Source organism: Oncorhynchus kisutch, linkage group LG30 (assembly GCF_002021735.2).
Source record: "Oncorhynchus kisutch isolate 150728-3 linkage group LG30, Okis_V2, whole genome shotgun sequence".
Classification (NCBI taxonomy): Eukaryota; Metazoa; Chordata; class Actinopteri; order Salmoniformes; family Salmonidae; genus Oncorhynchus; species Oncorhynchus kisutch.
Window position 1 is genome coordinate 3,850,433 of NC_034203.2, and position 26,448 is coordinate 3,876,880.

At 42.5% G+C, this 26,448-nt stretch overlaps 1 protein-coding gene across 4 annotated transcripts in view; it reads left to right on the top strand.

The window, feature by feature from the left end:
• Positions 1-26,448, top strand: part of efr3a (EFR3 homolog A (S. cerevisiae)) — a 236,022-nt gene that overhangs the window by 129,180 nt on the left and 80,394 nt on the right. For all 4 annotated transcript variants that reach the window (XM_031810880.1, XM_020466614.2, XM_020466615.2 and 1 more), the window contains exon 8: positions 12,275-12,415. In XM_031810880.1, coding sequence (XP_031666740.1) covers positions 12,275-12,415 — 141 coding nt within the window. The remainder of the gene's footprint in view (positions 1-12,274; positions 12,416-26,448) is intronic.

A 26,448-nucleotide genomic window follows, 5' to 3' on the forward strand; every position in this document is an offset into this window, starting at 1 on the left:
AAATCAAATTAGTATAATAAAAAAATCCCCATTAAAAATGTCAGTTTAAGCTATAGATATCTGTTTTTGCCTTTGATGCATCTCAATCCAACATATCGGCCGATTGTAGAACTTCCGCATCTGCGGTGAAAGGTGACAGAGCTAGAGCGGTGTTTGTCAGACCATGAGACATCTCGAAAATTGTCTGTAGGGTCCGAACGGTTTGGCCTTTCAAACTATTATGGAAAGATGAGACTCTCACAAACACAATGGTGTTCTCGGTTTTGGGCTCGTCTGAAGTCGGTACAGCCGATCTGCCAACTTCTGATTTTCCAACAGTCTTGAAGGAGTTCCCACATATGCTGAGCACTTGTTGGCTGCGTTCCTTCACTCTGCGGTCCAACTCATCTCAAACCATCTCAACTGAGTTGAGGTCGGATGATTGTGGAGGCCAGGTCCATCTGATGCTGCATCACACTCCTTCTTGGTCAAATAGCCCTTACACCAGCTGGAGTTGAGTTTTGGGTCATTTCCCTGTTGAAAAACGAATGATAGTCCCACTAAGTGCAAACCAAATGGGATGGCGTATCACTGCAGAATGCTATGGTAGCCATGCTGGTTAAGTGTGCTTTGAATTCTAAATAAATCACAGACAGTGTCTCTAGCAAAGGACCATCACCACACCTCCTCCTTGCTTCACGGTGGGAACCACACATGCAGAGATAATCTGTTCATCTAGTCTGCGTCTCACAAAGACACAGCAGTTGGAACCAAAGGACATATTTCCACCGGTCTATTGTCCATTGCTCGTGTTTCTAAGCCCAAGCAAGTCTTCTTCTTATTGGTGTCCTTTAGTAGTGCTCTGCAGCAATTTGACCATGAAGGCCTGATTCACACAGTCTCCTCTGAACAGTGGATGTTGAGATGTGTCTGTTACTTGAACTCTGTGAATCATTTATTTGGACTGCAATCTGAGGTGCAGTTAACTCTAATGAACTTTTCCTCTGCAGCAGAGGTAACTCTGGGTGTTCCTTTCCTGTGGCGATCCTCATGAGAGCCAGTTTCATCATAGCGCTTGATGGTTTTTGCGACTGGACTTGAAGAATCTTTTAAAGTTCTTCAAATGTTCCGTATTGACTGACACTCATGTCTTAAAATAATGATGGGCTATCGTTTCTCTTTGCTTATTTGAACTGTTCTCGACATAATATGGACTTGGTATTTTACCAAATAAGGCTATCTTCTGTATACCACCCCTACCTTGTCACAACACAACTGATTGGCTCAAATGCATTAAGGAAAGAAATTTCACAAAATAACTTTTAACAAGGGACACCTGTTAATTGAAATGCATTCCAGGTGACTACCTATTGAAGCTGGTTGAGAGAATTCAAAGAGTGTGCAGAACTGTCGTTAAGGCAAAGGGTGGCTACTTTTATTGATTGTTTAACCCTTTTTTGGTTACTTCATGATTACGTATGTGTTATTTCATAGTGTTGATGTCTTCACTAGAAAAAGAAAAACCCTGGAATGAGTACGTGTGTCCAAACTTTTGACTGGTGCTGTATATGGAGACTGTTTAGTGTAAAACCTTTTTTTTAAATTGTTAAATACATGTCCAGAAAAATCTGTTTCATGATCTTTCTTATATACACAATGTATACAAAAGTATGTAGAGTCCCGTTCAAGTTAGTGGATTCGGCTATTTCAGCCACACCCGTTGCTGAAAGGTGTATAAAATCAAGCACACACCCATGCAGTCTCCATATACAACCATTGGCAGTAGAATGGCCTTAAGAGCTCAGTGACTTTCAACGTGGCACCGTCATAGGATGCCACCTTTCCAACATATTCGTAAAATGTCTGCCCTGCTAGAGCTGCCCTGGTAAACTGTAAGTGCTGTTATTGTGATGTGGGAACATCTAGAAGCAACAACTCAGCCACAAAGTGGTAGGCCACATAATTTCACAGAACGGGACCGCCGAGGGCCGAAATGCTTGTCCTCGGTTCCAACACTCACTACTTAGTTCCAAACTGCCTCTTGATGCAATGTCAGCACAAGAACTGTTCATCGGGAGCGTCATAAAATGGGTTTCCATGGCCGAGCAGCCGCACACAAGCCTAAGATCACCATGCTCATTCCAATGAGGTGTAAATCGCACCGCCATTGGACTCTGGAACAGTGGAAACGCGTTGTCTGGAGTGATGAGTTACGCTTCACCATCTGGCAGTTCGACAAACTAATCTGGGTTTGGTGGATACCAGGAAAACACTACCTGTCCCAATGCATTTTGCCAACTGTAAAGTTTGGTGGGCGAGCTGTTTTTCATGGTTCGGGCAGGCCCCTTTGTTCCGGTATGGGGAAATCTTAATGCTGCAGCATACAATGACATTCTTTGAGTTTGAGGAAGGTCCTTTCCCGTTTCAGCATGACAATGTCATCATGCACAAAGTGATGTCGAGACAAATGGTTTGTCGAGATTGGTGTGGAATAACTTGACTGGCCTGCAGAGAGCCCTGACCTCAACCCCATCGAACACCTTTGGGATGAATTAGAACGCCGACTGCAAGCCAGGCCAAATCTCCCAACATCAGTGCCCCTCACTAATGCTCTTGTGGCTGAATGTAAGCAAGTCCCAACATCTAGTGGAAAGCTTTCCCAGAAGAGTGAAGGCTGTTGTAGCCGCAAAGGGGGGGCCAATTCCATATTTATGCCTATGATTTTGGAATGAGATGTTTGACGAGCAGGTGTCCACATACTTTTGGTCTTGTAGTTTATCTCCAATATATTGGACTTGTCAGAACAATCTCCCTGTAGATGTTCCCTGTAGATCTGTTGTTCCATGTAGTGAATCTGTTATTCAATGTTTTTGTTTGGGCTAATATACCAAATAATTTGAGTATATATTTTTTACCATTACAATTCTAAATCAAATAGCGAAATGATCCTTGGTAGGGTCTTTCTAAAATAATTCCACATAGCTTAGTAGAACCCTGGGGAAGCAACTCCAGTGTAGAGTTGGCCTCGTGTTTTAGGTTATTGTCCTGCTGAAAGGTGAATTTGTCCAGTGTCGGTTGGAATGCAGACTGAATTTTGCCTGTGCTTAGCTCTATTCAGTTTCTTTTTATCCCCCCCCAAAATTCCTTAGTCCTTGACAATGACAAGCATGCCCAAGGGGTTGAATACTTATTGGCTGAAGCCATTTCAGCTTCATTTTTAATCCATTTGTAAAAAATGATAGAAAAAGGATTCCACTTTGACATTGAGGTATTGTGTGCAGGCCAGTGACACACATTTCAATTTAATTAATTTTACATTCAGGCTGTAACACAACAACATATGGAAAAAGTAAAAGGGTGTGAATGCTTTCTGAAGGGACTATATATATGAAAGTTTGTACTTAAGAAGAAAGGAGGGAAGGAACATATGTACAGAGGAAGGAAGGAGGAAAGGAAATGTACCCATTGCTTAGGCAACTCTGTAAAATAATTCAACAACAAAGGAATGTAAGGATGCATTTCTCAAGCCACCATGGGCCATAATAATTCTCCATACTCCCTGGTGACTTTCTTCCCTCCCTGGCCCCTCATAAGGCGGAGCTATTAAACTGTCAAGTCTGCTCTTAGGAAGATAACTGTCCTCCAGATCAGGGGAGAAATATGTAGCCCCCCACTCCCGGTTCAGTCGAAGGTGGGAGATGTGTGTACCTCACGGGGTCAGCTCAGGGTTGGTCTGGGGGGAGGGGTGTAATTTGAAAGAGGCGAAGCACATCAAAGCTATTGTGTATGCTGAAATTGGACGCCGGGTCTGGCATGGCGTTTAATGTCACATCCACTGACATTTATGCAATACTCTCGAAAACCGCCGCTTGCCCAATGTCTGGTTGACTATCTTTCGGTCGGTCTGTGGTAGACTCCATTTTTTGGAAAGAAGGCTCGGCCTACCAAAACCCTGCCAGCATAAGGTGAAGGATATCTGATACATTTTAATGGTCTTTGTGGTGCCAGAGTGTGACCTGAATGCAAAGCTGATAGTGTCATATAGACTCTGAGCTACGGCGGTGTGCGATATGATGCCCATGAAGAAATTAGCTCCACAAGGAGACATTGATACGATCTCAGCTGAGCTACTGTGCCCCAGCTGTCAACTTATCACTGCCATTGACTCGACCAAGGCTGCATGTGCTTGGGTTGGGTTAGCTTATACTGGATCATCATCATCATTCACCAAGGGGTCTTGGAGACCTTTTTCTTGAAAAAGGATATTGACAATGCAATCAGAATGACTTCACCCTCATCACCAACAAGGTTAACCTTTTTGTCCCATTGCTACATGAACCAAGGTGCTGCTTTCTTGGAAATTACCTCTGGGATGAATGGGATGATGTGGATGGTGATGGTAATGAGGATTCTGAATATAGGGGTGTCAATAGTTATTGATCATTACAATGATGGGCAGTAGAGGCCACAGAAGAGTGGGGTTGCTCAATCTTTGCCATGTGCACCTAGGGAGGTATTCAAGCCTCCTGGAGAGCTTTTTGGTGTTGGTTCAGCCCTGCTCTTGCAGCTGATTAGTAAAATCAGGATTGCTAGCTAGAACAGTATTGAGAGAAAAAGCCTGGACTCCCCTTTGTATGAATGCTAATGCCTAACCAGGTGCAAATTGTGGTGTCGTCCTTTAGAAAGGATGCTCAGGGCCCTGACCCTCTGTGGGCACAAAAACATCCCGTGACTCATGTGTACGCAGGAAATATATGTAGTTGTGTAAAGAAAGACTGATTAAACAATGTTAGTTGGATCAAATCTGGCCTGAACAGACGGAGACAGGCACACACTCAAAATGCTTCTTATTACATTGCAATCCACAAATCATTCACTAAACCCTAAACCTCAACTAAATCTTGTAATAAATCATATGGAAATTGAGCCTGTTGAGGTGACTAAACTGCTTGGAGTAACCCTGGATTGTAAACTGTCATAGTCAAAACATGTTGATACAACAGTATCTTAGATGGGGAGAAGTCTGTCCATTTATAAAGCATTTCTCTATTCCACATCAAGTAACTCATGCAAGCAGTGAAAATATATTTAAAAACAGATTAAAATACACCTAATGGAACAGCGGGGACTGTGAAGCAACACAAGCATAGTGTGACGGCCCTGAATTTTTCTGAACCGTCTCAGTGCTTCTCCTTCCAATAGGGCGCTTCTCCTTCAATTCCCATTTGAATAGTGCTCCTTCCAATAGGGCACTTCCCCTTTAATTCCCAATTAAATAGCCAGCTGCGCAAAGGTGGGGTTGTGATGGAGACGTGAATGAGGATGTATTCAACCCTCAGTTCCGAAGCATCTCTATTCCGTTTGTTTTGTTGTCGTTAACTGTGTATTTTGTACTCTCTGCGTCCGTGGACTACACCTCTCTGTTCTTTGTGGTCTTTCTCCACTGGAGATCTGTTGGCGGATTGGATTGTCTGACTGACCGACTGACTACAACCTTTTTGTATACGTTATTTCATTTGTTTTGATGTGAGGTATACTGTGATGATTTGTGTAGTTAGGTGTAGGGGAGGACTTAGTTAGAGTTAATAGGCTTTATATTGTTTGTATGATTAATACTGGGTTTACGCTAGACTGAATGAATGGACAAACATTGCGTGACAAAAGTCACTTGAGTTCCCTGAACTCCTTTACCGGGCTGGACTCTTTTTAGGCCCGAGGTACAGGACATTTCTGGAGGAACCAGAACTCATTGTGATATTATTATATGTGTGTGTAATCATTGATGTTGCTAATACAACCCACGCAAAAGAATATAGTTGTTTTTGAAGTTCTTTCCAATGTTTTAAGGGTTTATGAAAAGTTTATTTCCATCCTGACATTTACATAAGTCCTTTGTATTGGTGTAGACTTGACGGACCAGATGGGACTCATTCCCTCCCAAACCAAAAGGAGAAACCAATGTGTTCTCTGGTAGGCACAACCTACCTGGCACCCCTATAAATAATAACCTCAAGTCAAAACCGTTACAATAGACACAGGCATACACACACGGGACAAAAAACGCACTAAATACACACGTACACATGGATTTTGTGTTGTAGATACAGTTGAAGTCGGAAGTTTACATACACTTAGATTGGAGTCATTACAACTCGTTTTTCAACCACTCCACAAATGTCTTGTTAACAAATTATAGTTTTGGCAAGTCTGTTAGGACAACTACTTTGACACAAGTAATTTTTCCAAAAATTGTTGACAGACAGATTATTTCACTTATAATTCACTGTATCACAATTCCAGTGGAAAATTCCAGTGGGTCAGAAGTTTACATACACTAAGTTGCCTGCCTTTAAACAGCTTGGAAAATGACGTCATGGCTTTAGAAGCTTCTGATTGACATAATTTGAGTCAATTGGAGGTGTAGCTGTGGGTGTATTTCAAGGCCTACCTTCAAACTCAGTGCCTCTTTGCTCGACATCATGGGACAATCAAGAGAAATCAGCCAAGACTTCAGAAAAAAAATTGCAGACCTCCACAAGTCTGGTTCATCCATTTCCAAATGCCTGAAGGTACCACGTTCATCTGTACAAACAATAGTACGCAAGTATAAATGCCATGGGACCACGCAGCCATCATACCGCTCAGGAAGGAGACGCATTCTGTCTCCTAGAGATGAACGTGCTTTGGTGTGAAAAGTACAAATCAATCCCAGAACAACAGCAAAGGTCCTTGTGAAGATGCTGGAGGAAACAGGTACTAAAGTATCTATATCCACAGTAAAACGAGTCCTATATCGACATAACCTGAATGGCCGCTCAGCACGGAAGAAGCCACTGCACCAAAACCGCCATAAAACCCAGACTATGGTTTGCAACTGCACATGGGGACAAAGATTCTACTTTTTGGAGAAATGTCCTCTTGTCTGATGAAACAAAAATTGAACTGTTTGGCCATAATGACCATCGTTCTGTTGGAGGAAAAAGGGGGAGACTTGCAAGCTGAAGAACACCATCCCAACCGTAAAGCACGGGGGTGGCAGCATCATGTTGTGGGGGTGCTTTGCTGCAGGAGGGACTGGTGCAATTCACAAAATAGATGGCATCATGAGGATGGAAAATTATGTGGATATATTGAAGCAACATCTCAAGACATCAGTCAGCTTGGTCGCAAATGGATCTTCCAAATGGACAATGAGCCCAAGCATACTTCCAAAGTTGTGGCAAATGGCTTAAGGACAACAAAGTCAAGGTATTGGAGTAGCCACCACAAATGCCTCAATCCTATCGAAAATTCGTGGGCAGAACTGAAGAAGCGTGTGTGAGCAAAAGAAGCCTACAAGCCTGACTCAGTTACACCAGCTCTGTCAGGAGGAATTGGCCAAAATTCACCCAACTTATTGTGGGAAGCTTGTGGAAGGCTACCCGAAACGTTTGACCCAAGTTAAATAAATTAAAGGTAATGCTACCAAATACTAATTGAGTGTATGTAAACTTCTGACACACTGGGAATGTGATTAAAGAAATAAAAGTTGAAATAAATCACCATCTCTACTATTATTCTGACATTTCACATTCTTAATTTTAAGTGGTGATTCTAACTGACCTAAAACAGGACATTTTATGAGGATTAAATGTCAAGAATTGCGAAAAACTGAGTTTAAATGTATTTGGCGTACAAGGTGTATATAAACTTCCGACTTCAACTGTTCTTACTTATGTTTATGAGATGTTTTTTTAATACATTTACAAACGTTTAAAACCACTTCTCTTTATCATAATGGGGTATTGTGTGTATATTTAACTTTTTTTTAAATTAAATACATTTTAGCATAAGGCTGTAACGTAACAAAATGTGGAAAAGGTTCAGGGGTCTGAATACTTTCAGAATGTACTGTAGGTGTAAAAATGCCAAATATACCAAAACCTAAATCAAGCAGAGATGTACGACTGTTTAAACATGTTAATCGTTTGCTGAAACATGCAAACTACAAAAATGTTAAAGATAATGAATACATGACAATGACCACTTGGGGCAGCAGGTAGCCTACGATTAAAAGTCAGGAATTGTAAAAAGAAAACTGAGTTTAAATGTATTTCAACTGTATGTGATAGTAGAGTAGGGGCCTGCGGGCACAACCTTAATGTGTTGTGAAATCTGAGAATGTTTAATGTTTTTAAAATTGCATAACTGCCTTAATTTTGCTGGACCCCATAAAGAGCAGCTACTGACTTGGGAGCAGCTAATGAAGATCCATAATAAATACAAATGGTATGCCCATCTTAAGACAATTCCATATGTTAGCTTTTTACCCCCCCCAATCCATTTCTTTGCTTTTAAATGAATGATATACAGTGGGGCAAAAAAGTTTTTAGTCAGCCACCAATTGTGCAAGTTCTCCCATTTAAAAAGATGAGGCCTGTAATTTCCATCATAGGTACACTTCAACTATGACAGACAACATGAGAAAAAAAAACAGAAAATCACATTGTAGGATTTTAAATTAATTATTTTGCAAATTATGGTGCAAAATAAGTATTTGGTCAAAAACTAAAGTTTATCTCAATACTTTGTTATATACCCTTTGTTGGCAATGACAAGAGGTCAAAAGTTTTCTGTAAGTCTTCACAAGGTTTTCACACACTGTTGCTGGTATTTTAGCCCATTCCTCCATGCAGATCTCCTCTAGAGCAGTGATGTTTTGGGGCTGTTGCTGGGCAACACGGACTTTCAACTCCCTCCAAAGACTTTCTATGGGGTTGAGATCTGGAGACTGGCTAGGCCACTCCAGGACCTTGAAATGCTTCTTACGAAGCCACTCCTTTGTTGCCCGGGCAGTTTATTTGGGATCATTGTCATGCTGAAAGACCCAGCCACGTTTCATCTTCAATGCCCTTGCTGATGGAAGGAGGTTTTCACTCAAAATCTCACAATACATGGCCCCATTCATTCTTTCCTTTACACGGATCAGTCGTCCTGGTCCCTTTGCAGAAAAACAGCCCCAAAGCATGATATTTCCACCCCCATGCTTCACAGTAGGTATGGTGTTCTTTGGATGCAACTCAGCATTCTTTGTCCTCCAAACACGGCGAGTTGAGTTTTTACCAAAAAGTTATATTTTGGTTTCATCTGACCATATGACATTCTCCCAATCTTCTTCTGGATCACCCAAATGCTCTCTAGCAAACTTCAGACGGGCCTGGACATGTACTGGCTTAAGCAGGGGGACACATCTGGCACTGCAGGATTTGAGTCCCTGGCGGCGTAGTGTGTTACTGATGGTAGGCTTTGTTTCTTTGGTCCCAGCTCGGTTGTGGACAGGTGTCTTTTTATACTGATAACAAGTTCAAACAGGTGCCATTAATACAGGTAACGAGTGGAGGACAGAGGAGCCTCTTAAAGAAGAAGTTACAGGTCTGTGAGAGTCAGAAATCGTGCTTGTTTGTAGGTGACCAAATACTTATTTTCTACCATAACTTTCAAATAAATTCATTGAAAATCCTACAAGGTGATTTTCTGGATTTTTTTTCTTCTCATTTTGTCTGTCATAGTTGAAGTGTACCTATGATGAAAATTACAGGCCTCTCTCATCTTTTTAAGTGGGAGAACTTGCACAATTGGTGGCTGACTAAATACTTTTTTGCCCCACTGTATACCCATTGAATCTTGAAAAATATAACTGTAATTTATACATTTCTCATGAGCTTAGTTCAACTGTCATACCCCATAAGAACCCAAAATATAAGCTTGTTTTACTCCATTGTTGGTCTTTGATGTCTTTGCTCAGTCTATGAATTTGATTTCTCCAGCCCCATCCCACAGCTGTTTAACAGAACAGTAGCTGCTTTGTTGTTGTTCGAACTGCAGATTACCGTTTAATGGTCGGCTGAGAGGGAATGGTTCTTTGTCTCAAATTAATTCCTGCTGTTGCGCCGGTCACTTCCTCTTTGTAAATGGTGTCACACCACTGATCAAGTAAGCAACCTTGTGGACCACCTTGACTGCCGCATGGCTGGAAGACAGATATTCTTTCCTCAGTGGTTCAATGTGCATTATCTCTCTCTCTCTTTCTGCCCCTATCCCCCCTCCCTTTGTCTCTCTCTTTCTGCCCCCCCCCCCTTGTCTCGATCTTTCTGCCCCCCCCCCCCCCTCGCTTTGTCTCTCTCTTTCTGCCCCTACCCCCCCTCGCTTTGTCTCTCTCTTTCTGCCCCTACCCCCCTCCCTTTGTCTCTCTCTTTCTGCCACTCCCCCCCTTTGTATCTCTCTTTCTGCCCCTCCCCCCTTTGTCTCTCTCTGAGCAATCACCCTTAAGCCTATTTGAGACATTTATCGGCTTTTTTTATTTCTCAATTATTTTCCCTAATTTTGAGGCTTGGTTGGAAAACAATCAATAAGCGTAACATTTTCCATTGAACTGTGTGTGGGCTGCAAATAATTGTTTTTCTCTCCCGAGAAACAGATGCCCACAGCCCATTATTGCGGGGAAATGATTTAGCATTTCATTAATTTGCCAATATCAGACATACCAGACACACTGTTTATTCAGTGCAGACAAACTCATCAGGCTTCACGTAGAAATATGACCATTTTTGGGAGAATCTCAATTGCATACTCCTCGCGTCCTCTCTCCTCACCTCTTTCTCAAACCCCATTGGAGGAGAAGGTTGGCTTTCTCATCCAATTGGTTTTGAGAAGGAGGCAAGAACAGAGGATGTGTTTATAATTGAGATTATCCCACAGAGTCTCAAATTGCACCCTATTTCTTATATAGTGCACCCATAGGGCTCTGTTCAAAGGTAGTACATTATATAGGAAATATGGTGACATTTTGGACACAGTCATACACTACATGACCAAAAGTATGTGGACAACCTGCTTATCGAACATCTCATTCCAAAATCATTAACATTAATATTGGGTTGGTCTCTCTTTGCTGCCATAACAGCCTCCACTCTTCTGGGAAGGCTTTCCATTAGATGTTGGAACATTTGCTGCGGGGACCTACATCCATTCAGCCACGAGCATTAGTGAGGTCGGGCACTGATGTTGGGCGATTAGGCCTGGCTCACAGCCTGCGTTCTAATTTATCCCAAAGGTGTCCGATGGAGTTTAGATCAGGACTCTGTGCAGGCCAGTCAAGTTCTTCCACACCGATCTTAACAAACCATTTCTGTATGGACCTCGCTTTGTCGTGCTGAAACAGGAAAGGGCCTTCCCCAAATTGTTGCCACAAAGTTGGAAGCACAGAATTGTCTACAATATCATTGCTGCTCCAGAGTCCAATAGCAGTGAGTTTTCCACCACTCTAGCCGATGCTTGGCATTGCCCATGGTGGTCTTAGCTTTGTGTACGCCTGCTCGGCCATGGAAACCCATTTCATGAAGCTCCCGATGAACAATTCTTGTGCCGAGGTTGCTTCCAGAAGCAGTTTGGAATTCGGTAGGGAGTGTTGCAACCGATCATCACTCTGCGATCCTGTTCTGTGAGCATGTGTGGCCTACCACTTTGCGGCTGAGCCATTGTTGCTCCTAGATGTTTCCACTTCACAATAACTGCCCTTACAGTTGTCTGGGGCAGCTTTAGCAGGGCAGACATTTTTCCAACTGACTTATTGGAAAGGTGGCATCAAATGACGGTGCCATATTGAAAGTCACTGAGCTCTTCAGTAAGTCCATTCTACTGCCAATGTTTGTCTGTGGAGACTGCATGGCTTTGTTCTCGATTTTATACACCTGTCGGCAATGGGTGTGACTGAAATAGCCGAATCCACATACTTTTGTTTATATAGTGTAGTCGTGTAAATCGTCATGAAGACGCGGATTAACTTGTCTCTCTCTCTCTCTCGCTCGTGGGCGCACACACGCACACTCTTAAGTTGATTGAATGCTATTAGCGCGCACCTACTAACTAGCTAGCCATTTCACATCAGACACACACACGAACACCTTTTCTCTGATAGACTGATTATTTACAGATTTATTGCTGATGAGACTTACTCTAGACCCGCACTCTCTCTCTCTCTCTCTCTCTCTCGTTGATTTCTTCTGTTTTCTCTGATGGACTGATTTGTCTCCAGTCACCCCCTCCCCCTCTCACTGTCTCTAGCTCGCTGCAACATCATAACAGCTGGACCAAAACTGCTGAGAAGTTTACATTTTCTTATTCAATATCTTTTAAGATACTGATATTAAAAAAATATGCATTTTTATTTCAAGCCAATACATATATTCTGTATGAGTGCACTTATTTGTGGTAAGGAAACAGCGATTTTGATCAATTCTCTCTCTCCTTCTCTCAGGGTGGGCCCACCCGGCACGCCTTCGGAGACAGGGCAGGATGGTGAGGAAAACCCAGCTTCTCTGGCCGAGAGCTGCTTCAGAGAGCTGCTGGGAAGAGCCGCCTACGGCAACATGAACAACGCCGTCCGCCCTGTACTAGTGTAAGTACTAGTGTTACCAGGCTGTACAGACTTCACATCAGAGGAGGCTGGTGGGTGGCTATATAGGAGGATGGTCTCGCCCACCAGCGATCACTGCCACACGCACAGACACACATAGAATCTGACTGGGGTGGTCTCATTATGTCTAGTCACGTAGTGTAGGAGGCGGCAAGGGACAAGGTCATTTTAAGATTGATGTCGAATATGGCAAACAACATGCAATGTGCATTCCAAATAGCAACCGCATCTTCCTTTTTCACTATTGGGTTGAAAACAGGAACCATAAGCTGGTCTCTCTTGAAAAATATATCTTTAATATCAATTAGATTTGATTGATGGCTATCTATTGATCCAATACCTACTGAGGTGAAGTTCTACCAACCAAGACTAATAGTCTGACTGCATCCAAGTAACACGGTCACCCACTCTCACAGACCTCTGTGACCGAATCTAATTCACACTTTCTCATTGGCTGTGGTTTCCTCCACTGAGCAGAAGCTCAAACATTACCCAGTTACTGTCTAAATGGCGTGGGGGGAATGAGATGGCGGTCATTTTAGCCGAGGAGTCATTATCAGTCTCAAATCCACAGCCTCACAGGGTCCTGTCTGGGGGAGCTGGAATGATATTTCTTCTCTGTAACACACGCACATACACACTTCTCTCTCTTCTCTCCCTATCGCTCTTTCTCTCGCTTTCTCTTAAATCACTCACCCACACCTTGCAGTGGAGTGTGCAGAGCTTTCTGCTGGGCTCGGGAAGTTTTTACCCCCTGTGCTTTGCTAATTCAAATCCAGTTGGTTTTGCAGGAGGTGGTGGCAGATTGAAAAGAGTGTCGCCAATTGTTGCTTCATTACACTCGTTGTTGTTGTTATTATTATCATCATCAAGGTGCTGTTATTATTGCAAGTTAGTTGAAGAAGCAGTGCCATTATGGTGTTGTTGTTGGTCCTGTTGAAAACTGGTATGTAGTATTCACAAGGAACCAAACAGAAGCAAACAGGCCAAAATGAGGAACATACCTGAATTTGTCCAATGAGAAACACTTGCTTACATGTTTCCATGTAAATTGTTTTAATATCATGTGCATTATTGAATACAGCCCTGGGGATGGCCTGTTTTACCTAGTGTTGTGGTTTCCACCCATTCAGATTCAGTTCATTGACAGTTATTGTTGGTATCTGGAACAATGTCCGTGCAGGAGGAGCGTTTAGGTCGAGGAGATAGTTTGTACCACTCGATTACAGGATCATGTTCATTTGTTTGAGTTTCAAAGCATTACCGTAATGAACATGACCCAGTGCTATAGATGGCATACAATTGCGGAAAGATAGAATAACATTGTTGCAAATGTGTTGTATTTTCGTAACTATTTCTTGTTCTGAATTGTTGGTTAAGGGCTTGTAAGCATTTCATGCATGTGACAAATACCATTTGATTTGATGTACACTCTCCCTAATCCTCTAGTGTTAGAAAACACCTCTGTTGCATTCAAGTTCAAGATTACCCAGGGTATTACTTAGGTGTCCTAGTTCCAGGCAAGCACAACCAAAAAATATGTAGGAACGGTGGTGATTTATATCATGTAAATCTTGGTGGGGCAAAAAATTATAATTTCGATGCATGCCAGCAATGCCACTACACAACACAAACTAAACAATACATTAATTGCACTATGACGGTGCCAAACACTAAACAGTACATTAATTGCACTATGACGGTGCCAAACAGTGCCGGCAAACTGTTAGTCCCAACAGCAGTCCCAACACCTCACCACTGCTACACCTGGCTGTCAGTGGCGCCTTGTCTGCCAGCAAAACAGTTAATTCAGCCTAATTTACTGCCTTTGAAAAAACATAGCTGATATGGCTGACTTGCATAAACAAATGTGGTTTCTACTGACAATTGATATGTGCAAACGATGGCATAAGGGGACGTTGAGCGGATTAATATAATTCAATTTTTATTTTATTTAACCTTTATTTAATTAGGCAAGTCAGTTAAGAACAAATTCTTATTTACAATGACGGCCAAATCCGGACAATGCTGGACCAATTGTGCGCCGCCCTATGAGACTCCCAATCAAGGCCGGATGTGATACAGCCTGGATTTGAACCAGGGACTGTAGTGACGCCTCTTGCACTGAGATGCAGTGCCTTAGACTGCTGCGCCACTCAGGAGCCAAAGACAATGAGCGAGCTAGGATGGACGTATTCAATATAACTGTTTGTTCAGCACTATTGAAATGTACATCAACAGAATTCAGAACATGGGCCGTTCTTACAGTATTCTCCCTGTACACCAAGTCAGAATTGTAGGATAAAGGGGGCATATAAGCAGCCAATGACAATATTCAATGTTGACAGTTCTCTAAAACAGGCTATAGGTTAAATGTGCACCACCAAGTCAGAACAGTAGGCTAAGTTATGAGGGGAAAAGGGAGCAAATTATTAGGGTGAGGCACATGGGCTAGTAACAGCTTACTACACAACACACACTTAGTATTACTTTATTAGCTACAGTACACATATATCCCTGTCATACTCCATCATTTATGAAGGAGCATACAATAAATACCTTTTTGGACTCACCTTGTTGTGCTGTGCAGAGATTGTTGGTGTTGATGGTGGGTAAAGAGATATTTGCACAGCGTTTGCACAGCGTTTGCTTGTGCTGCTAGCTAGCTATGAACAGACAGTGCATTCGGAAAGTATTCAGACCCCTTCCTTTTTTCCACATTTTGTTATGTTACAGCCTTATTTGAAATATTGATACAATTATTTTTTTTCTCATAAATCTACACACTAAACTCCATAATGGCAAAGCAAAAAAACATTTTTTTTAAAACAAACAGATACCATGTTTACATAAGTATTCAGACACTTTGCTATGAGACTCGAAATTGAGCTCAGATGCATCCTGTTTACATTGATGTTTATATATACAGTATCAGTCAAATGTTTGTACACACCTACTCATTCCAGGGTTTTTCTTTATTTTTACTATTTTCTGAATTGTAGAATAATAGTGAAGACATCAAAACTATGAAATAACATGGAATTATGTAGTAACCAAAAAAGTGTGAAACAAATAAACATTTATTTAATAAATTACATTCTTTAAAGTAGCCACTCTTTGCCTTGATGACAGCTTTGCAAACTCTTGGCATTCTCTCAACCAGCTTCAGGAGGTAGTTACCTGGAATGCTTTTCAATTAACAGGTTTCCCTTGTTAAAAGTTAATTTGTGGAGTTTCTTTCCTTCTTAATATGTTTAAGCCAATCAGATGTGTTTCGACTAAGTAAGGGGTATACAAAAGAGAGACATATTTGTTAAAATACCAAATCCATATTATGACAGGATAAGCTCAAATAACCAAAGAGAAATGACAGTCCATCATTACTTTAAGACAGGTCAGTCAATCCAAACATTAAAGTTTCTTCAAGTGCAGTCGCAAAATCCATCACGTGCTATGATGAAACTAGCTCTCATGAGGACCGCCACAGGAAAGGAAGACCCAGAGTTACCTCTGCTACAGAGGATAAGTTCATTAGAGTTAACTGCACCTCAGATTGCAGCCCATATAAATGCTTCATAGAGTTCAAGTAACAGACACATCTCAACATCAACTGTTCAGAGGAGACTGCGTGAATTAGGCCTTCATGGTCGAATTGCTGCAAAGAAATCACTACTAAAGATTTGCCTGGGCCAAGAAACACAAGCAATGGACATTAGACCGTTGGAAATCTGTCCTTTGGTCTGAGTCCAAATTTGAGATTTTTGATTCCAACCGCCGTGTCTTTGTGAGACGCGGAGTAGGTGAACGGACGATCACCCGCATTTGTGGTTCTCACCGTGAAGCAAGGAAGAAGAGGTGTGGTGGTGGGGGGGTGCTTTGCTGGTGGCACTGTCTGTGATTTATTTAGAATTCAAGGCACACTTAACCAGCATGGCTACCACAGCATTCTGCAGTGATATCCCATCTACTCTGCGGTTAGTGGGACTGTCATTTGTTTTTCAACAGGACAATGGCTCAACACACCTCCAGGCTGTGTAAGGGCTGTTTGACCAAAAAGGAGAGTGATGGAGTGCTGCATCAGATTACCTGGCCTCCACAATCATCTGACCTCAACCCAATTAAGATGGTTTGGGATGAGTTGGACCGCAGAGTGAAGGAAAGCAGCCAACAAGTTTTCAGCATATGTGAGAACTCCTTCAAGACTGTTGGAAAAGCATTCCTCATGAAGCTGTCATCAAGAGTGGCTACTTTGAAGAATCTAACATATATTTTGAATTGTTTAACACTTTGTTTTTGGTTACTACATGATTCCATTTGTGTCGTTTCATAGTTGGGATGTCTCCACTATTATTATAAAATGTAGAAAATAGTCAAGCGTACAGAAAAACCCTTGAATGAGTAAGTGTGTCCAAACATTTGACTGGCACTGTATATAGATGTATCTAGTTTTAGAAAAAGTTCACACCACCACCATTCCCTCATCACAAGTCAAGATTCAGCTGCTCTTCTTCCCCGCCTCCACTTTTATGAAGAGGAGAGACATGCACATACATTTGTGTGATATTTTAATGAATTGCCTGTCAATGTAATTGGCTTATTAGATGCTTTTTATGTGGGGATTTGTATCTGTATACCAGACCAGGGAGTTTGAGTTGGTACATTCAGCTACAGTGACTATAGGAGTCGATTGGAATTCAGGACCTTTTTTTACACTTGAAGCACAGGGCTAGAGGTTATGGGTTTATTTCTGGACATGACAAGGGCCTTTGACGATTCACCCCCAGGGCCTTTCGGCTGCTCTACTCAAATCGTTTCTACGTTGGCTCCTGTGGTGTCGGACCTGATTCCAGGTCAAAGGCTTACCATGGGCCATCCACCAGCTAGAGCCATCTCGCCACCACACACACACACACACACACACACAAGGGTTTCCTTTTGCAGGTAAATTGCGTCCTTTGGCCCAGATGTATTTATTTTTTGCAGATAAATACAAGTGTTACTGGCCAAATTGTCTGGGAGAAATACCAGTCGATGTGCTCCAAGTTCAAAGGAAAATATACATAATAATCTGGTAAATCCTCAAGCTGCTTGGAAATTAGTGTGTGTGTTTCTAATTTTACTCACACAAAAGACGCAATGTCTTCATAAGGGACTTCAGCGAAGTGTACACCGACTGAACAAAATTTACGAAGATTGTGTTGATTATCCCTGTTTCCAGTGTGCCCGCCGAGAGAGAATTCTTTCTCCAGAACAGTAAAGACGGCCTCAAGATCACGCCTTCTTGAGGACAACGTAACGAGGCGGATGCTCATTGCAAGCTGTTCCAAGGAGTTGGACAATTTTGACCAACAACAGCAGCTCAATTTGAGCAGGCCAAGGTCCACCGCAAACGCAAGTAAATTAGAGGCAATTGATTGTTCTTCAGGCCCAGTCCTAGCAGTTTTGCTGCATCCTAACCAAGATCAACATATGCCTCCCCTTTGACATGTATTGTATATAGATTTGGAATGGATTGATAGACGTGTAGAGTAATGATGTGTATCATGCGCAATTGGTGCATTTCAGTAGCACTTGGAAAGGAAACATCATTGCCAAATATTCACATTGGAGAGTTACCATTTTGCAATCACTAGGTAGGTAACTGCCTATAATAGGAAAAATTGTTTTTAACAATAAGCCACGTATATCACATATGCCAAGAGTCACGACCCCACAATAGTTGAAATTACAATAAACACATCATTTATTAACATCATCCAGTAGAACTGTGCTTTCATAAATGCCTCGGGACTCGTTTCACAGAAGCATTGTAAATAAGCTTTCTTGTAATGAACCAGCCTTAACGAATTTTGTTTATTTACATATACAATTTGATTGTCCAACATCAGTTTTATAATTTCTTCATTTTGTCTGCCTTGTCGTCTTTCCACTGCTGTGCTGCTGAATGGGTAGTGGGGTGAGACGGGCCGGTCGTGGATAGAAGGGGTCCATCTTTTGTCAAATTAACATCAAAAGTAGATATTTTTTATCCTCACCTGCTGCTTAAGTTTTCCTAACCTGCTGTGACTGGTGTAGATTGCCTCTGCGATGTGTGTTGATCGGTTTACATATGAACAAAGGATCCGGGTTTGTGTTTATCTTTTATTCTGATAAAGAAACAAACATCCATAAATGAAATGTTGTGCTGCCCTTGTTCACCAACTCTTCTCTTCAACATGGATACAGTAAACAGGATTAAGAATAACAATTGTCTCGTTAGACTTTATATCACTATGGGTCTGGGCTAGCCAACTTTCATGCATAAATCTCCCAATGTACTGGTAGGAGACCATAATATTACGTCAGTGGAAATAAACCTTACATTTCTGTGTTTTAACATAACGGGTTGATTAGTATATTAATGTGACAAATTATTCAGTAACCTAACTCTTCCACATGGATACAGTAGACGGGGAACAGTAATAAAACATCACTTCTAAATATAATATTTGTATAATATAATTTGCGAACAACCTGTATGAAAATGGTTATTAATAAATAACCAAACAGAGCTGTTTTCAAATACAATCTAGGAATCTCATTTAATATAGCCTAGGCATGAACATTTTAATTAGGCCTAATAAATAACAAAACAGCGCTGTCTACGAACACCAAGGCTGGCTGGTCATGGCTAGAAGAGATCCAGCTTTTGTCAAATCAACGTCAGATTTTACTTTCATGTTGTCTAATTACACAAAATCTGAATAGGTCCCATGCCTGATATGACTGTACATTACTTTTGTTGTTACAAGTGCCCTTTTTAATGTTGCACACTTCCTTCTCCTTCTGCTCCGTCCCCACCCTCAAACATCATGCCCCCCTTTACTGTGTAGGCAACCTGTTCTTCTATGCTAAATTAGGATTTCAATTTTGTTATGATTTTAATTTATATACTGAACCAAAATATAAACGCAACATGCATACATTTCAAAGATTTTACTGAGTTACTGTTCAGTCAATTGAAATAATTAAATTATGCCCTAATCTATGGATTTCACAACTGGGAATACAGCTCCCGAGTGGTGCAGTGGTCTAAGGCACTGCATCTCAGTGCTAGAGGCGTCACTACAGACCCTGGTTCTATCCCCGGCTGTATCACAACCGGCCATGATCAGGAGTCCCATAGGACGTTGCACAATTGTCCCAGCGTCGTCCGGGTTAGGGTAGAGTTTGGCCCGGGGTAGGCCGTCATTGTAAAATAAGAATTTGTTCTTAACTGACTTGCCTTGATAATTAAAGGTAAAATAAAAATATGCGTATGTTGGTCACAGATACCAAAAGGTAGGGGCGTGGATCAGGTGTGACCACCATTTGCCCCATGCAGTGCAACACATCTCCTTCGCATAGAGTTGATCAGGCTGTTGATTGTGGCCTGTGGAATGTTGTCCTACTCCTCATCAGAGGCTGTGCGAAGTTTGCTGGATATTGGCGGGAACTGGAATACTCTGTCATACACAACGAGCCGGAATATCCCAACTATGCTCAGAGTGGCATCTGGTAAGTATGCAGGCCATGGAAGAACTGGGAAAATTTCATCTTCGCGGAATTGTGTACAGGTCCTTGAGTCATGCGTTATCATGCTGAAACATGATGTGTTGGCACGACAATGGGCCTCAGGAGCTCGTCACGGTAAATTTGCTATTGATGAAATTAAATTGTGTCCATAGCTTATCCCTGCCCATACATAACCCCACCCACACCATGGGGCACATAGTTCACGACATTGATATCAGCAAACCACCTGCCCACACGACGCCATACACATGGTCTGCGGTTGTGAGGCCAGGTGCACGTACTGACAGATGTTGTAAAACAACGTTGAAGGTGGCTTATAGTAGAGAAATTCACATTCAAATCTCTGGCACCAGCTCTGGCGGACATTCCTGCAGTCAGCATGCCAATTGCACGCTCCCTCAAAACTTGAGACATCTGTCGGCGTTGTGTGACAAAACTGCACATTTTAATGGCCTTTTGTCCCCAGCACAAGGTAAACCTGTGTATTGATAATGCTGTTTAATCAGCTTCTTAATATGCCAGACCTGTCAGGTGGATGGATTATCTTAGTAAAGGAGAAATGCTTAATAACAGGGATGTAAATTAATTTGTGCTCAATATCTGAGAGAAATAAGTTCCTCCTTCCAGTGTCTGTGTTCTTTTGCCCATCTTAATCTTTTATTGGCCAGTCTGAGATATGGCTTTGTCTTTGCAATTCTGCCTAGAAGGCCAGCATCTCGGTGTCGCCTCTTCACTGTTGACGTTGAGACTGGTGTTTTGCTGGTACTATTTAATAAAGCTGCCAGTTGAGGACTTGTAAGGCGTCTATTTCTCAAACTAGACACTCTAATGTACTTGTCCTCTTGCTCAGTTGTGCAGTTTGCGCTGTTCTGTGAAGGAAGTAGTACACAGCGTTGTACGATATCTTCAGTGTCTTGGCAATTTCTCACATGGAATGGCCTTCATTTCTCAGAACAAGAATAGACTGACGAGTTTCAGAAGAAAGTTATTTGTTTCTGGCTGCCCAACCCTCTTCCTGGAGATCTACCATCCTGTGGGTTTTCAGTCCAACCCTAATTGAACACACACAACCGTTTTCAGATGTGGTAACTTAATTGCAAAAGGGTTTCCTAATGATCAATTGGCTTTTTAAAGTGATAAACTTGGATTAGCTAACACAACATACCATCTGATCACAGGAATGGTGGTTGCTAATAATGGGCCTCTGTACACCTTTGTAGCTATTCCATAAAAAATCAGCCGTTTCCAGCTACAATAGTCATTTACAACATCAACAATGTCTACACTGTATTTCTGATGAATTGTATGTTATTTTAATGGACAAAAAATGTGCTTTTATTTCACAAAACAAGGACATTTCTAAGTGACCTCAAACTTTTGAACGGTAGTGTAGGTATGTCTGTTTATTTCACAAAATATCTCGCAATATGAATATTTCGATTTTTTTCAGACATTTCAGTCAGACACCATTTTAATCAGGATGATCTCCTCTTTCTAATTATGTAAGGCTGGGAAGCGTACTCTGCTGTAATCATACACCCATTTTTTCCTACTTCCTCGTTATGTTACGCAGACAAGCACACTCGGCACCATCAAGTTTTTATTTTTCAGCTTTGTCCTAAAAACAGATTGTAGTGGTAAAATAAAAAGGTGTACATTTTTTGGTGTCATTTAGGGAAAATGGAATTCTAAGGATCATTCCAGTCAGAAGAGGCTCGAAGGGTCGTTTAAATTAATTTGCTATGACTAGTGTTCCAGCTCAACCAATGTTCTTTGGCCATTTTTCAACCTTGGATGAACTTGACTCATTCTGTTGTCCAGCCTAACAAGCATGCATTGGCAGGAAAGCTGCAGATGGGTGAGCAGGCTACTATTCCCCATCGTTTATCAGTGAAATTTTGACAGCCAACTACAGTATGTGCTGAAAAAAATTGAGGGTTTATCTACTCTTACCTCATTAGATTTTACATTCCCTTGCTCTGGTTAACATTAGTTGTTGATCTTAGGGAGGAGAGATAGCCTACTTGTTCATGGTTGTTTGATAAATTTGACTGTAAAGTTCCCAAATGTAAGGACTCCTGTGATATTTACATATTTGCAGAAATACATTCTGATGTACAGTATTTTATGGCTTTTGGTGAATGCTTTCTAATGCGCTAAAGTCGCGTTGTTGCTACTGCCTGTAAACACACATTCAGTTCAAAGATGGCAGACCTGTGTGGCAAATGGCTTATTTGCATATTGGCTTACTGTAGCTCTGATCTGCTATTAATTGTCGAAACACGTGGCTGGGTAGGGGGTAAAAAAGACAGTATGTTTTATCCAATAAAATACCTGCTAAAGACCTAGTCAATAACAAATGGAAGCAAAGCAAACTGACAGATTTATATTTTTTATTACCTTGGCATCTGTAGCTATTGAGATGTAAGGACAGGTATGATTTAGCTGCAATATCCATTGCCAGTGTCTGTGAGAGAAACAGCTTTCGGGGGCATCTGCTCTAACGCAGATAACACTTCTGATTCAGTGAAAATGTTCTGAGCAAAATCGTAACACTTATTGCTATTTGTTTTGGATTGGACTAGTGGATGAGACAAAAGGCTATACGGTTTAAATTGCGCTTGCAATGTGATGTCCCAACTATATAGTTAAATAGAACAATTTCAGTATGTACACGGTGTACAAAACACAGACTGACCAGGTGAAAGCTATGATGGGTGTGTGTCAAGAATGGTCCACCACGCAAAGGACATCCAGCCGACTTGGCACAACTGTGAGAAGCATTGGAGACATCATGGGCCAGCATCCCTGTGGTACGCTTTCGACACATTGTAGGGTCCATGCCCTGGCGAATTGAGGCTGTTCTGAGGGCAAAAGGAAGGTGTTCTTAATGTTTTGTACACTGTGTATATCTATGTATTATATATCTATTTGGTCCCATCAGCCTATGTAGAAAGAGGCAACCTAAGATTGCTTCAGTACATTTCAATTCAACTGAAATTCAGTCTATATGTGTACCAGTCAATTCACTCTTTAACTGAGTTCAACTGCGCACATATGACTTTTCATGGAATATATTGCATGTGACACGGCTGAGTTAAACTAGGGTGGTGTTCAGTAGGGCCCACCATAACATACATAATGTTTTTAAATGGAAAGTGAAAAGGAGGCTTTCGTATTGTACAAGTCCAGGTAGTCCCAATCTGTCTCGTTTTCTTCTATTTGGTGCCTAATGAACATGACCCAGGCAACCCTTTTGTCTTATGTTGCTACAGAAACTGACACCATTACTCAAGACTTCCCAACTCTACAACAGACCCAGGAGAGAAAAATGAGAGAAATGCATCTTGAAGTCAGGTCTAAAAATAGCAGGGGTTAGGAGGGGGGGGGGGGGGTTGAAGAGGAAGAGGGGTTTGCTGGGTTGGCTAGGGTTGGATTGACGTCACCGCGACAACGGTAGGCCCATTATGACACAGTGAGCCTCCTCTCTCTCTGCTCCAGCTCACCAGATGGCTGGTTTTCCCCCATGCCTCTGAGTAGGGAGAGATGGAGGGCAGCGGGAGAGATGGAGGGCAGCGGGAGAGCGAGGCAGGCAGCGGCAGAGCGAGGCAGGCAGTGGGAGAGCGATGCAGGCAGAGGGAGGTGGAGGGCGGAAATGGATAGCGAGGGTAAGGCTGAGGGAGACGGCCAGAGAGCAAGGCGGGGAGAGACAGCCAGAGAGGAAGGGGGAGCCGGTGAGAGGGAGAGATGGCCAGTGAAGGGGAGATACGGCCAGTGAGGCGGAGCCAGTGAGAGGCAGAGATGGCCAGATAGCAAGGGGGGGGGGGGAGCCGGCCAGTGGGAGGGGGAGCAGCCCAGTGAGAGGGGGAGCAGCCCCAGTGAGAGGGGGAGCAGCCCCAGTGAGAGGGGGAGCAGCCCCAGTGAGAGGGGGAGCAGCCCCAGTGAGAGGGGGAGCAGCCCCAGTGAGAGGGGGAGCAGCCCCAGTGAGAGGGGGAGCAGCCCCAGTGAGAGGGGGAGCAGCCCCAGTGAGAGGGGGAGCAGCCCCAGTGAGAGGGGGAGCAGCCCCAGTGAGAGGGGGAGCTGCCCCAGTGAGAGGGGGAGCCGCCCCAGTGAGACTGAAAAAGAGAGCCACCAACTGGTGGTAGACTCAGAAAGAGGTGCCGGTTTTTATATATAGGTACAATCGGCCTGCGTCCTTGTGTTAAAAGGGTGAATGACCAGTAGGAGAAGATTACAGTCCACACAGGTTTATTACCACAAACAGGCACACACACACGATAATAGGATGTAGACTGATGGAATAGTTTTCTTTAATGGACAGACGAAACGGAATACACACTATATCTACAATGATATGTGGACAGCCTTTCAAATTAGTGCATTCGGCTTTTTCAGCCAAACATGGCTGACAGGAATATATAATCGAGCACACAGCCATGCAATCTCCATAGACAAACATTGGCAGTAGAATGGTCTTAATGTAGAGCTCATTGACTATTTTTCCTTTTTCCTTTTTTTGTTGGCACTTTTACCCCTTTTTCTCCCCAATTGGTAGTCAAATCAAATGTTATTTGTCACATACACATGGTTAGCAGATGTTAATGCGAGTGTAGCGAAATGCTTGTGCGTCTAGTTCCGACAATGCAGTAATAACCAACGAGTAATGTAACCTAACAATTTCACAACAGCTACCTTATACACACAAGTGTAAAGGGATGAAGAATATGTACATAAAGATATATGAATGAGTGATGATACAGAACGGCATAGGCAAGATGCAGTAGATGGTATCGAGTACAGTATATACATATGAGATGAGTAATGTAGGGTATGTAGACATTATATTAAGTGGCATTGTTTAAAGTGGCTAGTGATACAATTATTACATAAAGATGGCAAGATGCAGTAGGTGATATAGAGTACAGTATATACATATGAGATGAGTAATGTAGGGTATGTAGACATTATATTAAATGGCATTGTTTAAAGTGGCTAGTGATACATGTTTTACATTAATGGCAGCAGCCACTCAATGACAGTTTTGTCCCAATGCTGCAACTCCCGTACGGACTCGGGAGAGGCAAAGGTCGAGCACCATGCATTGAGTGGAACACGACCCTGCCAAGCAGCACTGCTTCTTGACATACATTTCAAATCCAAGATGTCGGCGCAGTTGGACGTGTATATCTGTCTTTGTCTTATCCCGTGTCTTAACCCTTGTAAATAGCCAGTCTTTTTTCGTATATACAGTATATCTTAATCTCACTTCTTAATCTCACTGCTTCTCTCCACAATATCACCGGATTCCTGCCTCTCTGGATCATTACACTGGATCAATACTCCTAGCTAGCTGCCAGCTAGCCTTCTTTGCCAATTGGCCTGGACCCTTTTATTGTCGACACGGAGCCCCGCCGGTCCATCACTACTGGACTGCCGATGTGATCTCCCGATGTCCTCTCAACAGGCTATTCTGTAACCATCTACTAGCCCCGGCCCGTTAGCTTTTTCTGAATGCTTTGTCCCCTCCTCGCCCAGTGTAGTAGTGAATACCGTACAGCACCCTGTCTCACCTATTGCTACTCTTTTGACACTATGACCACTCGGCTACACAGCTGATGCCCCATGGACTGTTTCAATAACACAGTACCTCATTTTGTTTACCTGTCGGCCCCAGCCTCAAACTCAGGTCCTGTATGTATCTAACTGACCCGCTCTGCCCTTTCTTCACCATTTACCCGTTGTTGTCTTAGCTCTCCTGATCAACACCTGTGATTGCTATTATGCCTCTCTCTAATGTCAATATGCCTTGTCTACTGCCCTCTTGGCTAGTGTTTATTGTTTTATTTCACTGTAGAGCCCTCAGTCCTGCTAAAATTGCCTTAGATAGCTCTTTCGTCCTGCCCCACAAACATGCAGAGACCTCACCTATGTGAATTGTTGCTTCCAGAGGCGAAACCTCTCATCATCACGCAACGCATAGGTTTACCTCCACTGTACTCACATCCTACCATACCATTGTCTGTACATTATGCCTTGAACCCAGAAATCTGCTCCTTTTATTCTCTGTCCCCAACGCACTAGACGACCAGTTCTTATAGCCTTTAGCTGTACCCTTATCCTACTCCTCCTCTGTTCCTCTGGTGATGTAGAGGTTAACCCAGACCCTGTAGCCCCCATTTCCTCTCCTATTCCCCAGGCGCTATCATTTGTTGACTTCTTTAACCGTAAAAGCCTTGGTTTCATGCATGTTAACATCAGAAGCCTCCTCCCTAAGTTTTTTTCTTCTTCACTGCTTTAGTACACTCCGCCAGCCCAGATGTCCTAGCCGTGTCTGAATCTTGGCTTAGGAAGGCTACCAAAAATTCGGAAATTTCCATCCCCAACTATAACATTTTCCGCCAAGATAGAACTGCCAAATGGGGTGGAGTTGCAATCTACTTCAGAGACAGCCTAGAGAGTTC